We start from the raw sequence: 15,104 nt of genomic DNA on the forward strand, positions 1-15,104 counted from the left end.
CCCCCCCCCCCCCAACCCATTGCTAGCACAGGCTCTCTCACGCTCTCTTAGTTCTCTCTGTCTGTGTCTCTCTAACCCTCTGTCTGCCTGTCTCTTTCTTTCTATCTCTCATGTTCAGTCTGTCTCTCTCTCTCTCTTTTTCTTTATCTGTCTGTGTCCATCTCTTTCTCTGTCTCTCACTTTCTGTCACTCCCTTACTTTGACTCACTTGCTCTATAGACAGGTTGATGTTTTTTCAATGTTATCTGGTAGACTAAGATGGCTGCTATTGCATTCCAGAGACACTGGTCTGCCACCTCTGGTTGAAATCCAACTTTAGGTTTTTTTTTTGTTTTGTGAAAATCTGCCTTCTGAAGAAGGGTCAGTGGACCTGAAATGTTACCTGTGCTTTCTCTGCACAGTTAGTGCCAGACCTGAGTTTTTCCAGCAATTTCTGTTTTTGTTTTAGATTTTCACAGTGACTTGTCAAGCACTTTGTTGACTACTGGACAAGTCACTATGTTTTGTGCATGTCTCTCGTAAGCCATAGACATCTTCAGAGTTTAGAATATCCTTTATTACCATGTGTACTCAAGTACGGGGTACAAGAGTGCAGTGAAAAGTTGAACAATGTCACTGATTGGCGCCATCTTAGGTACAAAATACCTACATATAAAGTCTTGGTTACAAAAATAGAAAAATAAGAAGAAAATAAGTTTAAAAAGTTCAGCACCACACCACAGTCATCTTAGCATAAAAGTAGAAAAATAAAGACATAAAGTTAAAAACATCCAGCATTACAGTCCTTTCTTAAGCCATGGGTGTGCATATACTCCAAGCTGGGCCTGCCTATAAGGGCTCGCAGTCCTCACGTGGGGCTAAGATCTGCCCAGGCACGTCTCACTTCGGCACTGATTGCCACTGTTGCCGTCCTTCGTCATTGCTGCCTCGTTGACAACTGACAACTGCCAGCTGCCGCCCGCCCTCGCGGCCAGCTGCCGCCCGCCCTCGTCAATGCTGCTGTCCAAGTCTGTGCTGGGCCCCAGCTGCTGCCATGCTCTCTCCCTGGCCTCCAAAAAGTAAGACACATTTACAGTCTGGTGACATAGCACTCTGTCATGTATTTACAATTTATTTTTGATTATGAGTATCCTTTTATTGTAACGTGCATTCAGTGTAAAATACAGTAAAAAGTGTGTACTGGGTTTCAGGAAATCCTTTCTGAAGAAGGGTCTAGGCCCGAAACGTCAGCCTTTCTGCTCCTCTGACGCTGCTTGGCCTGCTGTGTTCATCCAGGTCGACACCTTGTTATCTCAGATTCTCCAGCATCTGCAGTTCCTACTATCTCCAAAAGTGTGTACTGTTGCTTGTACATAAGTGCCATTCACAATGAAAAAGAAAAGATAACTTAAAGAGAGAGCAACTTTTCCTTCTGTGCTGTTACAGAGCTAGAGTCCCGCTCTGGGCTGCCCCAGCCCCCCCACCATGCCGCGGACAGGGTGTCCCGCTCTGGGCTGCCCCAGCCCACGCCATGCCATTGCAGCGAGAGTCCCATTCTAGGCTTTACAGGCCGACCGACCGACTCTGTAACCACGCTGCCTCTGTGAACACCACTGCTGCAGAAGAGCTGTCTTTACCAGGTAAGTTCGGAGGGAAAAGAAAGGGGTAGATGGAAAAAGAAAAACGCAGAGGAGGAGGACAAGCCTGGGCACAGGAGCCTGAACGCTGCCTACTCTGCCGCCATCTGGAGAAGCGGATGACCCTATTACAGTCAGAAATTCCAGTTTTGGTCAGATTGACTTGCTTTTCAAACAGCAGTTATTTTTCTACAAATTACTGGATCATGACTGCACAATCCTGACAATAGTACTAAATCTATTATTGAGTTACTTGGAAGCTGTTGCATGATGAATAAGATCAGTGTCTGGAAATCTCCCTGATATGTCATTGTTAGTGAATGTTTGCCAGATATCGCTGGCACTGTCAAAGTGAAGGAATTCTCTGCCTTTTGATTAACTGTTCTCCCCTCTTTAGGTAATTTGGTGGCTAAATCTGACCAGCCTCATTCTCTACTTGATTCTCTCGAGCATTACAGCCATCTGCTTGCAGCGAGGATATCGGCCAGGTCAGCGTGTCCAAGGTCAGGAAATCCAATTACTTGTCACTTTGTACTCCAGGCCCACTTTAGTGTTCACAGTTGTCCAACCTTATTTTTCAAATGACGTGTTCTGTCTGTATGTCAAAGGTAATTAGATGCTGTTCTTGGCTTATGGTGAAATCTGGCCCCTCTCCCCCAGGGTGGGGATGGTGGGGAGGCTGCTGACCTGCCAAGTTTCTCCAGCATTCTGTGTTTGTCAGAGAAATCCATTGGCAAGTTGGTTTGATGTATATTTTGAGAACTATATTAGAATGAATCATTAAGAGATTATTGCTGGGCGTATAGAAAATCTCCAAGTGATTAGGAAGAGTCAACATGGGAAATCGTGTTTTAGCAATGTTTTGGAGTTGTTTGAAGAGTGGATGTGCTGCAGATAAAGGGGATAGTGCCTGTAGACATACTGCACTTGGATTTCCAGAAGTGATCGAACAAGGTGCCACATCAAAGTTTGTTGCTCAAAGTTGGAGCTAATAGTACAAAAATCAGGAGCAAGAGTAGGCTGTTTGGTCCTTTTGAGTCTGCTGTACCTTTCAGTATGATCTTGTCTGATCCTCTAATTGCAATGCCATATGCTCACCTCCTTGCCATACCCTTTGGTGGCTTTAATATCTAAACATTTATCTATTCTTTCTTTCTATATATTCAGTGATTCGGCCTCCGTACCCTTCTGTGGTAGAGAATTTCACAGGTTCGCTACCCTATGAAAGAAGAAATTTTTCCTCCTCTGTATTATTGGTCTACCCTGCATTCTGAGACACTGTCCCCTGGTTCTAGACTCCCCAGTCAGGGAAAACATCCTCCTTGCATCTAATCTGTCCAACCTTCTTAGCCTCCTTGCTGCTTACTCATAGTTCTCGACAGCACCCGGTATTGTGTCATCAGCAAATTTGAAAATGTTGCATTTGGTTCCCTCATCCAGTTCCTTTATATATTCACATACTGTGAATAGGTGGGCCCCTAGCACTGATCCCTGTGGTAGCCCACTAGTAATTATTAACCCTCCGAGGCCTTCAGTTATCTGTTCTCTGACACCTACTGGTTTAATGTCATGGTTAAATGTTAGAGCCCTTCACAAAAAAAAGACCAATGCCCATATGTCTCTAGTTTGAAATCCAAACTCCAAAAGGAAAGGATCACCCACTCTCACTTTTCATCACAATCTTGAGTGAGTCCAGAAATAGAAGGTAGTTTTATAAATTGTAGGGGAGAATTTGTTTCTCAGAGGATTGTGAGATTTTGAAAAGTTTCTCCTTAAATGGAAATAGGAGTCACGGGGTTTCTGCCCTTCTGCCCAGCTTCTCTAATTAAACTAGTCCTATTTGACTGCAATTGGCCCATATCCCTGTAAATCATATCCTTTCCTATTCATATACTTGTCCAAATATCTTTCAAATGTCGTAACTGTACCTGCATCTACCACTTCCTCTGGCACTTCATTCCATACATGAACTACCCTCTGCATATCTGGCTGCAAAAAATATACTTTCTTCATCCAAGTCATTAATATTTATTGTAAATAGTTGTGGTCCCAGCACTGATCCTTTGGAACCTCACTAGGCACAGGTCACCAACTTCAACAAGAATCCCTTATCCCCACTTGTTACCTACAACAGAGATGGAAACGCCTAGTCAACGAATCACCTCATTCCATCCACTCAACCCAAGATTTCCTCGATACCCTCAAGAACATAAAAATCAGTGACGATGAGATTACGGTATTATTGACATCACAGCTTTATTCACATCAGTCGCCATCCCACTAGCCAAAGAAACAGTGGCCATTTTGCTAGAGGGAGCACCAACTTGGACCAGCAGCTCCATCAGCAATGACAATATACTCAAGCTCCTAGACCTGTGCCTTACTACGTACTTCATCTTTAATGGTCAAGTATACAAACAGATCAATGGCACACCAATGGGGTCATCCATCTCAGGACTCATTGCAGAAGCAGTCATGCAAAGAGTAGAACACACTACCCTCCCCCACATATGACCTAAGTTGTAGATCCGGTACGTGGATGACACATTTGTCATTATTAAGCACAAAAAACTAGAAGAGACCCACCATCTCATCAACAACATATTCGTGGGGATTAAATTCATGAGAAGAAGAAAACAACAATCAGCTTCTGTTTCTGGACGTCAGAGTTGAACATATGACCAACGGGGAGTTCCAAACCTCAATATACAGAAAAGCAACCCACACTGATCAAATCCTCAACTTCCACAGCAACCACCCCAATGCCCACAAACAAAGCTGCATTACGACACTATTTAAATGGTCCGGGACACACTGCAACACTCTGGAACTACGCAGGAAAGAGGAAGAGCACCTATACAAAATCCTCACTATAAACTGATAACCCCGCAACTTCATCCACAGATGCCAACTAAACAGACAACACAGGAGGACACAGTATGTCCTAATACACTGGCCACACGCCACACTGCCCTACATCAAGAACCTATCGGAACTGACAAAAAGACTCCTAAGGCCACGAGGAACCATGGTACCACACAAGCCCACAGCCTCTCTGCAACAAACATTCACAAGGATTAAAGACCCCATTCCCACAACATGCAGAACCAACGTAGTTTACAAAATTCCATGCAACGACTGCCACAAACATTACATCGGACAGACAGGAAGGAAACTAGCCATCACAATACACAAACATCAGCCAGCAGCAAAATGGCACAACAAACTCGGACAATGTAGGCCATCAGTTTAACTGGGACAACGTAACTACAGTCGCCCAAGCCAAACATAGACATGAACGGGAATTCCTAGAGGCATGGTCTCAGCCCATAATGCAATCAACAAATACGTAGAATTGGACCCCGTATACAGATCAAAACCAGAAATGACACTACTCACCATAACGGACTGGGCAGTATACATTCCAAGAATGACATTGCTTCATTGGAAGCCTCACTGATGATGTCACCTAGCATGGTAACGAAACGTCTGAACGAGAACAAGCCAGCTTGGCGAGCAAGTCAACAACCTCACCCACAACCCGAGCTACAGATCCCTGCTAAAACCTTTAAATTGTGCGTATACTTCAGAAAATCATTTAAGTATGAGACATAGTCACGAACAAACAGACAATCTCTCACTACTGGGGAAAGGGTGGAGTCTTTAGCCAGGAATGGAGTTTGAAATGAGTTCTGGAAGCAATTTATTTAATCTTCCCAAAATATAACTGCAGAAGATTTCTGCTCATCAGATCAGCTGTAACTTAGCAAATGTGGAGGAGTTGAGAGGGTGATGGCAAAGCAGAGTTGGGTATCAACATTCTTCCACACTGTAGACCCTATACAAATGTAAGTTGTTATTTGGAGTGATTAGAGGGCATACTGTGTTTGTTTGCAGAAGGCAAAACAGTGCAATAACATTGATTTTATTTTGTTTCAGAGCGTGCTGATGTTGTTCAGAATGGAGCCAGGCAGGTTCTGCTGGGCTGGTTGCTCCATTATTTACCATTCTACCTGATGGGCCGGATCCTGTATTATCATCATTACTTCCCCGCAATGCTTTTCAGCAGCATGTTAACAGGTATGTCATTTCTCTCTAACGTCCTACTCCTCTAATTGGGAGATTATCTGGACCTAAATATACTAAATACACTATTCACATATTAGATGTATTTCCCTGCACTTAAGTATCTAGTTTTAAGCCACAAAATGGTGTGAACCTTCCTGAATTCCTGATACCTTCCCAGCCCATCTGTTTCCAGCTGTCCATTTTTGCAGTACACCTCGATGGGACAGGTATCCTGGTGAGCAGATAAATCTTATGTTGATCCTTGGACTCCGTTGTGCTGTCACAGGTTATTGGATGGGAACAAAGGGATCAACGATAAAATTAATCAGCTCCTGGATTCACTTCAGTAAAGTTTTCTATCCAACCCACAAACACGGCTAAAACAATTGCTTAGAAATTATGTTCTATTCATTATTCCTACCCAATTTTGAGAAGGAGTTTTTTTTTTCTGATTCTATCTTTAGCAATCACATGGCATGTTCTGCTGCAAAGTTTTGACCTCCTCTTAAGCCAGGATGCAGCTCGGAGAGTTTACAAAGTTGGAATGATGTTCTTGGTTCTTGTCTGCGTGTACAGGTGAGTGAGAATGTTCCAATCAAAATTAAGCCTGATGCCACCTTGAATTTTGCTACTTTGGAGGCAATTCTGTTGCACTTCAAATACAGAAACAATATTTTTGTCATGACTGTTCTAGACAAAACAGAAGCAAAACATTTCTTTCAGGACATTGGTTTACTGATGTGCTTTGCTGAAGTAAATCTGCAGTCCTTACCTGGTTAAATTTGAGGAATCCTATCCATGTGCTGACTCTTGACTGTCCTCTAAAATGGCCTATCAAGCCTCTGCATTTGAGGGCAATGAGGAATGGGCAATAAATTCAGGTCCTGCCAGTAATATCCTAAATCCATGAAGGCATAAAGAAAAATGTTATCCCTACCATTCATTCATCTCTATCAGATCCCACTGTTGGTGGTGTTTGTGTGGAGAAAATCTTTTTTAAAATATTTTCTGGTATTTATTTTGTTCCTCTTACATTTTATACTTTAAAATCTTCCCTTTTTCACTTTTCCTCAATCTACAGCCACAAGCATGGAGCCACTGAGTTACTGAAACTATCCCATCAGATCCCCCGTGTTGGGCACACATAGGTTTACCATGCTGTTTGCTAGGATGGCAGGACTGACTTATGACGAGGGACTGGATCAGTTAGGATTATATTCACCAGAGTGTAGAACAATGGTGGGAATGTCTTTGAAATCTATAAAATTCTAGTGGGATTGGACAGAGTAAATACAGGTAGAATGTTTCTGATGACCAGAAAACCCAGAATCAGTGGGGAGGTCACAATCTAAGGATAACAGAGTAGGCCATTTAGGATTGCGATGGGGAGAAATTTCTTCACCCAGAGAGTGTGAAATTCTCTTACACAGATAAAGATTGAGGCCAAAAAAAGTTGAATGCTTTCAAGAAGAAGTTAGGTATAGTTCTTAGGGCTAAAGGAATCCAAAAATATGGGGAGAAGGTGGGCACAGGATACGGAGTTGGATGATCAGTCATGTGTATATTGAATGAAAAAGCAGGCTTAAAGGACTGAATGGCCTACTCCTGCTCTTATTTTCTGTGCTTCTGTCTGAGGTGGACCATGACAATAAAGTATCTGTCAACAATGTTGCAGTAGTGTGAGACAGCTGGGTGTTGGGGTAGTTGGATTTGATGAAAGTCTCCCAAGTCAAGAAGTGGAGACACCATTACAGAGAATGCTGTAGTTAGGAAATAGTCAGCCTTTGTTTTAATTATGGTTGGAGATCCGTTACAGTTTGATTCCTAATCTTGGGGGAACAGCATTGCAGAAAATTTGGAAAAAACATTTGGGGGATTGAGGGAGAGTTGCCAAAAATCAGGATAGCGCAGAGTAGAACATGAGAACTAGGAGCAGGAGTCGGCAATTCAGCCCCTCAAGCCTCCTCTACCATTGAATGAGATCCTGGCTGATCTCGTCTTTGTCTCAACTCCACTTTAAGGCCTACTTTCCATCACTCTTTTACCCATTACAAATTTAAAATCTGCCTTTCTCCTCCTCAAATTTACTTATGTCCCAGCATCCACTGCACTCTGGGGGAGTGAATTCTACAGTTGCACATTTTGACAGAAGTAATTTTCTCCTCATTTCTGTTTTAAATCTGCTACACTTACACTTAGACTAAGTAAATAGACAAAGCATTCAAAATTGTTAAGGGAAGGATGTGAAGGCATTGGAGAGAGAGTGAGTACAGGAAAGATTTGAGATTTGCTGCAGTTATGGGAAATAGCAGTAATGTGGAGAAATGAGAGCTGTCCTGTTTTGGCAAAGTGAAGATTTAAGAGGTACTAAAAGATAATGAAGGCTGGGAACAGAGTAAATGGGAAGAAATCGTTCCCACGGGCAAATGGGTCAAAAATCAGAGGACCTCAGTTTTTAGATGATTTTCAAAAGAAGCAGTGTTGATGTGAATGAGAGAGATGTAGCTCCCCGTTACATCCTGTTTGTGAGTAGTGAATCAGCTCTAATGCACAAAAATAGATTTTACCACAGAAACATTCCACAACTGGATGGAAAATCATTAGTTTCCTCAGTTCGGGAGTACAGAGAAAGAGTGTCAATAGCAGAGGCGGGTGGGTTGGGACCCAAAGAGCTAGTGAGAAGAGATGAGTCTGAGGCCGGTACAATCGATAAGGAGAGTAAGTTTAAATAGTCAAAGCAGGCAAAAACATGGCAGAGAATGAGGTAAGTCTGATAAATTAAACTGCATTTATTTCCGTGCAGGAGGCCTGACAGGTAAGGCAGATAAACTCAGCATGGTTGGGAACATGGGACTGGGGTGTCATCGCTGTTATAGAAACCTGGCTGAAGAGAGATGGACAGGACTGGCAGCTTAATGTTCCAGAGGTAGAATAGAAAGGAGGGCAAGAGAGGAAGGGTAGTGGCATTTTTTGTGAATGATCACCTTAAGGACGATATTGGTAAATGTGAGGTCATCCAGTTTGGTAGGAATAACAGCAAAATGGACTATTATTTAAATGGTGAAAAATTGTGGCAGGATCGGGGGTGTCCTTTTGCATGAACCACAAAGGGTTGGTTTGCAGGTGCAGCAGGTAATTAAGAGGGCAAATGGAATATTGTCCTTCATTGCTAGAGGGATTGGGTTTAAAAGCAGGGAGGTTATGTTGCAGCTGTATAGGGTGCTGGTGAGGCCACACCTGGAGTACAGTCCAATCCTGATGAAGGGTCAAGGCCCGAAACGTCGACTCCTGCTCCTCTGATGCTGCCTGACCTGCTGTGTTCCTCCAGCTCCACACTGTATCAACTCTGACTCCTGCATCTGCAGTTCTTGCTGTCTCTTGGAGCACTGCATGCAGTTTTGGTCTCCTTATTTGAGAAAGTATGTACTGGCGCTGGAGAGGGTGCAGAGGAGGTTAACTAGTTTGATTCCATACTTGAGAGGGTTGGCTCATGAGGAGAGGTAGAGTAGTCTGGGGCTATACTCAAAAATTCAGAAGAATGGGGATGGATCTTGTAGAAACATATAAAATTATGGGCGGAATAGATAAGATAGAAGTAAGGAGGTGGTTTCCACTGGCGGGTGAAACTAGAACCAGGGGCATAGCCTCAAAATAAGAGGGAGCAGATTTAGGACTGAGCTGAGGAGGGACTTGTTCACCCAAAGAATTGTGAAACTGTGGAATTCCCTCCCCAGTGAAGCAGTTGAGGCTACCTCATTGAATGTTTTAAACGCATAGATAGATTTTTGAATACTAAAGGAAATAAGGGTTATGGTGAGCAGGTGGATAAGTGGAGTCGAGTCCTCAAAAAGACCAGCCATGATCTTACTGAAAGGCGTAGCAGGCTGAAGAGGCCTGTTGACCTACTCCACCTCCTATTTCTTATGTTCTTATAACGTTACAGCTGTACCTAGGGAGGAAATTGCGGGAAATTGTGAAGCAAATTTGTAAGGAAATCTCAGTTATCTGTTAGAATCAAAAACAAAGTTGCTGGAAAAGCTCAGCAGGTCTGGCAGCATCTGTGAAGGAAAAAACAGAGTTAATGTTTCGGGTCCTGTGCCCCTATCTCAGAACAGATGCTGCCAGACCTGCTGAGCTTTTCCAGCAACTTTGTTTTTGTTCCTGATTTATAGCATCCGCAGTTCTTTTGGTTTTTATCTGTTACAATAATAGAGTAGTAATGGTAGGGAATTTTAACATTCCAACATAGATTGGGACTGTCATAGTGTTAAGGGCTTGGATGAAGAGGAATTTAAGTGTGTACAAGAAAACTTTCTTATTCAATATGTGGATGTATGTGCGAGAGAAGGACCAAAACTTGACCTCCACTTGAGAAATAAGGCAGGGCAGATGACTGAGGTGTCAGTGGGGGAGCACTTTGGGACAAGTGATCATAATTCTATTAGTTTCAAATAGTTATGGAAAAGGATAAAAACAAAGTTGCTGGAAAAGCTCAGCAGGTCTGGCAGCATCTGTGAAGGATAAAACAGAGTTAATGTTTTGTGTCCGGTGACCCTTCCTCAGAACACCAAGGATAAAACAACGAGGACAAATCTGATTTAAAAAGCTCTACGTTGGAGGAAGGCCAATTTTGACGTAATTAAGCAAGAATGTTCACAAGTTGATTGCAGGCGGATATTGACAGGTAAAGGGATGATTGGAAATCCTTCAAAAATGAGAAGAGTTCAGAGACAGTAAGGTCCTGTCAATGTGAAGGACAAGGCTGGTAGGTGTAGGGAATGTTGGATGACTAGAAAAGCTAAGGCTTTGGTCAAGAAAAAGGAGGCTTATGTCAGGAATCGACAGCAGGGATCAAGTGAATCCCTACAAGAGTATAAGGGCAGTAGCAGTATACTAAAGAGGGAAATCAGGAGGGCAAAAAGGGAACAAGAGATAGCTTTGGCAATGAGAGTTAAGGACAATCCAAAAAGATTCTACAGGTATATTAAAGGCAAAAGAGTAACTAGGGAGAGAATAGGGCCCCTTAAATATCAACGAGGCCCTCTGTGTAAAACCACAGGAAATGGGTGAGATACTAAATAAATATTTTGAATCAGTATTTACTGTGAAGAAGGACGTGGAAGTTAGGGAGCTTGGGGAAATAAATATTGATATTTTGAAAAGAGTTCATATTACAGAAGAGGAGGTGCTGGACGTCTTAAAACGCATAAAAGTAAATAAATCCCTGGGACCTGATCAGGTGTATCCCAGAACTTGGTGGGAAGCTGGGGGAGAGATTCCTGGGCTCCTGGCTGAGATATTAATATCATTGGTAGCCACAGGTGAGTGCTGGAAGACTGGAGGGTGGCTAATGTGGTGCCATTGTTTAAGAAAGGTGATAAGGAAAAGCCAGGAAACTATAGACTAGTGAGCTTGACATCAGTTGCACGTAAGTTGTGGTAGAGGATTTTGAGGGACAGGATTTACGCCCATTTGGAAAGACATGGACTGATAAGGAATAGTCAGCATGGCTTTGTGTGAGAAATCGTGTTTCACTAACTTGATAGAGTTTATTTTGAAGAAGTGACAAAGAAAATTCAAGGCAGAGCAGCAGATGTTGTCTATGTGGACTTCAGCAAAACGTTCAAGGTTCCACTGATTAGCAAGGTTAGATCACATGGGATCCAGCCAATTGGATACAAAATTGGCTTGAAGGTAGGAGACAGAGGGTGGTGGTAGATTGTTTTTGGGTTGTCCTCACTGGAACGACGGAGGTTGAGGGGCGACCTGATAGAGGTCTACAACATTATGAAGGGCATGGACAGAGTGGGCAGTCAGAAGCTTCTTCCTAGGGTGGAAGAGTCAGTTACCAGGGGCTATGGGTTTAAGGTGCGAGGGGCAAGGTTTAAAGGTGATATACGAGGCAAGTTTTTTACACAGAGAGTGGTGGGTGCCTGGAACTGACTGCCGGGGCAGGTAGTGGAAGCAGATACGATAGTGACTTTTAAAGGCAGTCTTGACAAATACATGAATAGGAAGGGAATAGAGGGATACGGTCCCCGGAAGGGTAGGTGGTTTTAGTTGTGACAGGTAGCATGTCGGTGCAGGCTTGGAGAGCCGAAGGGCCTGTTCCTGTACAGTAATTTTCTTTGTTCTTTGTTCTTTGTTCTTGTTTTTTTGGATGGAGGCCTATTACCAGCAATGTGCCACAAGGATCGGTGCTGGGTCCACTGCTTTTTGTCATTTTGTATACATGATTTGGATGTGAATATAGGAGATATAGTTAGTAAGTTTGCAGATGACACCAAAATAGGTGGTGTAGTGGACAGTGAAAAAGGTTACCTCAGAGGACAACAGGACCTTGATCAGAAGGGCCAGTGGGCTGAAGATTGGCAGATGGAGTTTAATTTAGATAAATGTAAGGTGCTGGATTTTGGAAAGGCAAACCAGGGCAGGACTTGTACTGTTCTGAGGAAGGGTCACCGGACCTGAAAAATTAACTCTGATTTTTTTCTTCTCAGATGCTGCCAGACCTGCTGAGCTTTTCCAACAACTTCTGTTTGTGTTCAAGACTTATACAGTTAATGATAGGATGTGGGGAGCGTTGCCCCAGGCATTAGTATCTCCCTTGTCTGATTATGAATTGCTGTAAACCTTTCAGAGGAGATAAAGATCCTAGACAGTGTGCAGAAGAGATTCACCAGAAATTTTCCAGGGATGAGGGAATTTAGCTACAAGATTGGATTGGACCCAGCTGGGTTTGTTTTCCATGAAGCAAGGGAAACTAAGAGGAGATGCGACAGAGGTGTCCAAGATTGTGGCAATCTGGGAGACAGATTTAAGGTTTTAGATAAGAGCTACAGGGGGTGGGATGGGGTAAGGAAGTGTGATAATAAACTAGAACTTGATGCTCATGAGGGTTTGTGGAAGGGAAGTGATTGCAAATGGACGTTGAGACAACAAGGTGCAGGGCTGGATGAACACAGCAGGCCAAGCAGCATCATAGGAGCAGAGAGGCTGACGTTTCGGGCCTAGACCCTTCATCAGAAAAAGCCCCTTCATCAGAAAAGGGGGAGGGGAAGGGGGTTTTGAAATAAATAGGGAGAGAGTGGGAGGCGGATAGAAGAGGGATAGAGGAGAGGATAGGTGGAGAGGAAACAAACAGGTCGAAGAGGCGGGGATGGAGCCAGGAAAGGTGAGTGTAGGTAGGGAGTTAGGAAGGGGATAGGTCAGTCCAGGGAGGACGGACAGGTCAAGGGGGCGGGATGAGGTTGGTCGGTAGGAGATGGAGGTGCAGCTTGAGGTGGGAGGAGGGGATAGTTGGGAGGAAGAACCGGTTAGGGAGGCAGGGACGAGCTGGACTGGTTTTGGGATGCAGTGGGGGGAGGGGAGATTTTGAAACTTTCAAATGGACGTTGGATGGGTTCTCAAGGGAGATAAACTTGCAGGGTGACAAGGAACAGGGAATGACATGACTGGATAGCACTGCAGAGACTGACATGGACTGAGTGGGCCAAATGGCCAACCTCTCTGTTGTTATAGCTGTGACATATTGGCTCGATAACTGCCTTCTGTCTCTGCCTGTTAATTACTCATTCTTCCTTTCCAAACTACATGTCTCCTTGCACCTGCCAAACATCATCCTGTGTCTCATTTTAACCAGTGCAGAGTTTGTAAACCCAGCAACAAGTTATTCTCCTTGTGGTTGGAAGTACATAGGAAATTTTTTTTATATTTCAGTTTCTACTTGTTCCACCCCCTCTCCTATGGGATGATCGGCCCACTTGCACAGGATCCTCACAGTCCAATGGCAGGATTGAAATGGCTGGAATCCTGGGAGTTCTAACTGTTACCAGAGATCAGAAATGGAAAATGGCAGCTATTGTTTGTCACTGGCATAAGATTGGATCAAAGATTTCAATCAACAGAGGACAAGACTCCTGCCTTTGCCTTAAGCTTTTAATAAGCTCTTTTGTAGCCTTCAAAATAAGTGATGCACTTACTGTTGTCAACTTGGAACTGATGTGTGTAGTATTCAATTAATAAAGCAGATGCTTTATTCAGAAGATTTTACCTTTAACCTGGAACTACCCAGAAGGTGCTGCAGCCTTGATGTAGATATTGAACGTTTGCATGGAGCTCAAGACTAAATACATGTGGCAAATTTTGACTTGGAGAGTACTGTCACCACCTAAGGTACGAGGTTTATTCTGTTTAATAACTGCTGTTTTTGAACTTTGTAATTCCCTTAAACATACTGCCGTCCACAAAATTAACTGTTTGTAGGGAACTTCAGAACCAACTCCAAACTGCCTACTGTGGAACTGTGCAGACAAACTTCCAATTGATGGGAGCATGAGTAATTCAGCCAAAAAAAAAGAACTGTAGATGCTGGAAATCAGAAATAAAAACAGAAATTGCTGGAAATACTCAGCAGGTCTGGCAGCACCTCCAGAGAGAAAGCAGAGTCAATGTTTTGAGCCCAGTTCTGAAGAAGTGTGACTGGATATAGAATATATAATAAAAATAACTTGAATTTTTTAAATTCACTTGTGGGATGTGGCGTTGCTGGCTGGGCCCAGCATTTATTGATGTCCCAAGTTCCCCTTGAGAAGGTGGTGGTGTTGAACCACTGCAGTGTGCTGTTGGTAGATCCACAATGCCCTTGGGGATGGAGTTCTAGGATGTTAATCCAGCAACACTGAAGTTACAGTCATCTGTTTCCAAGTCAAAATGATGTCTGGCTTGGTAGGGAACTTTCAGGGGATCATGTTCCTATGTATCTGCCAGCCCCATCCTTTCAGATGTTAGATGTGGGTTTGGAAGATGCTGTCTAAGGATCATTGGTGACTTTCTGCACAAACAAATTCATACTGACTGTAACTACACCATAAAACCATAGGCACTCAAAAGTATGAACTGCTGACAACTTTTAGAGCACCAGATACACAGCTAAGAATGAGGCTGCAGCTAATGAAAAGTATTTGGAAGGAGTGTCATCGAGTCATACAGAGGGAAACAGACCCTTCGATCCAACTCATCCATGCCAACCATAATCCCAAACTAAACTGGCCCCATTTGCCTGCGTTTGGCCCATATCCCTCTAAACATTTTCCTATTCACACACCTGTCCAAAATGTCTTTTAAATTGTGTAACTGTTCCAGCCTCCACCACTTCCTCTGGCAGCTCATTCCATACACACACCACCCTCTGCATGAAGAAGTTGCCCCTTAGGTTCCTTTTAAATCTTTCCCCTCTCACATTAAATCTGTGCCGTCTAGTTTTAGAGTCATCAACCCTGGGAAAAAGACCTTGGCTATTCACGCTATCCATGCCCCTCATGATTTTATAAACCTCTATAAGATTACCCCTCAGCCTCCGACACGCCAGGGAAAATAGCCCCAGCCTACTCAGCCTCTCCCTGTAGCTCAAACCCTCCA

At 43.5% G+C, this 15,104-nt stretch overlaps 1 protein-coding gene across 1 annotated transcript in view; it reads left to right on the forward strand.

Annotated features, from left to right (window-relative positions):
* pomt2 (protein-O-mannosyltransferase 2) overlaps positions 1-13,729 on the forward strand; it is a 145,457-nt gene extending 131,728 nt beyond the window's left edge. The window contains exons 18-21 of the mRNA XM_048600344.1: positions 2,014-2,119; positions 5,556-5,696; positions 6,149-6,260; positions 13,404-13,729. Coding sequence (XP_048456301.1) covers positions 2,014-2,119; positions 5,556-5,696; positions 6,149-6,260; positions 13,404-13,509 — 465 coding nt within the window. The 3' untranslated portion in view covers positions 13,510-13,729. The remainder of the gene's footprint in view (positions 1-2,013; positions 2,120-5,555; positions 5,697-6,148; positions 6,261-13,403) is intronic.
* Positions 13,730-15,104: the final 1,375 nt, after the last annotated feature.

Source organism: Rhincodon typus, chromosome 8, assembly GCF_021869965.1.
Source record: "Rhincodon typus isolate 14 chromosome 8, sRhiTyp1.1, whole genome shotgun sequence".
Taxonomy (NCBI): Eukaryota; Metazoa; Chordata; class Chondrichthyes; order Orectolobiformes; family Rhincodontidae; genus Rhincodon; species Rhincodon typus.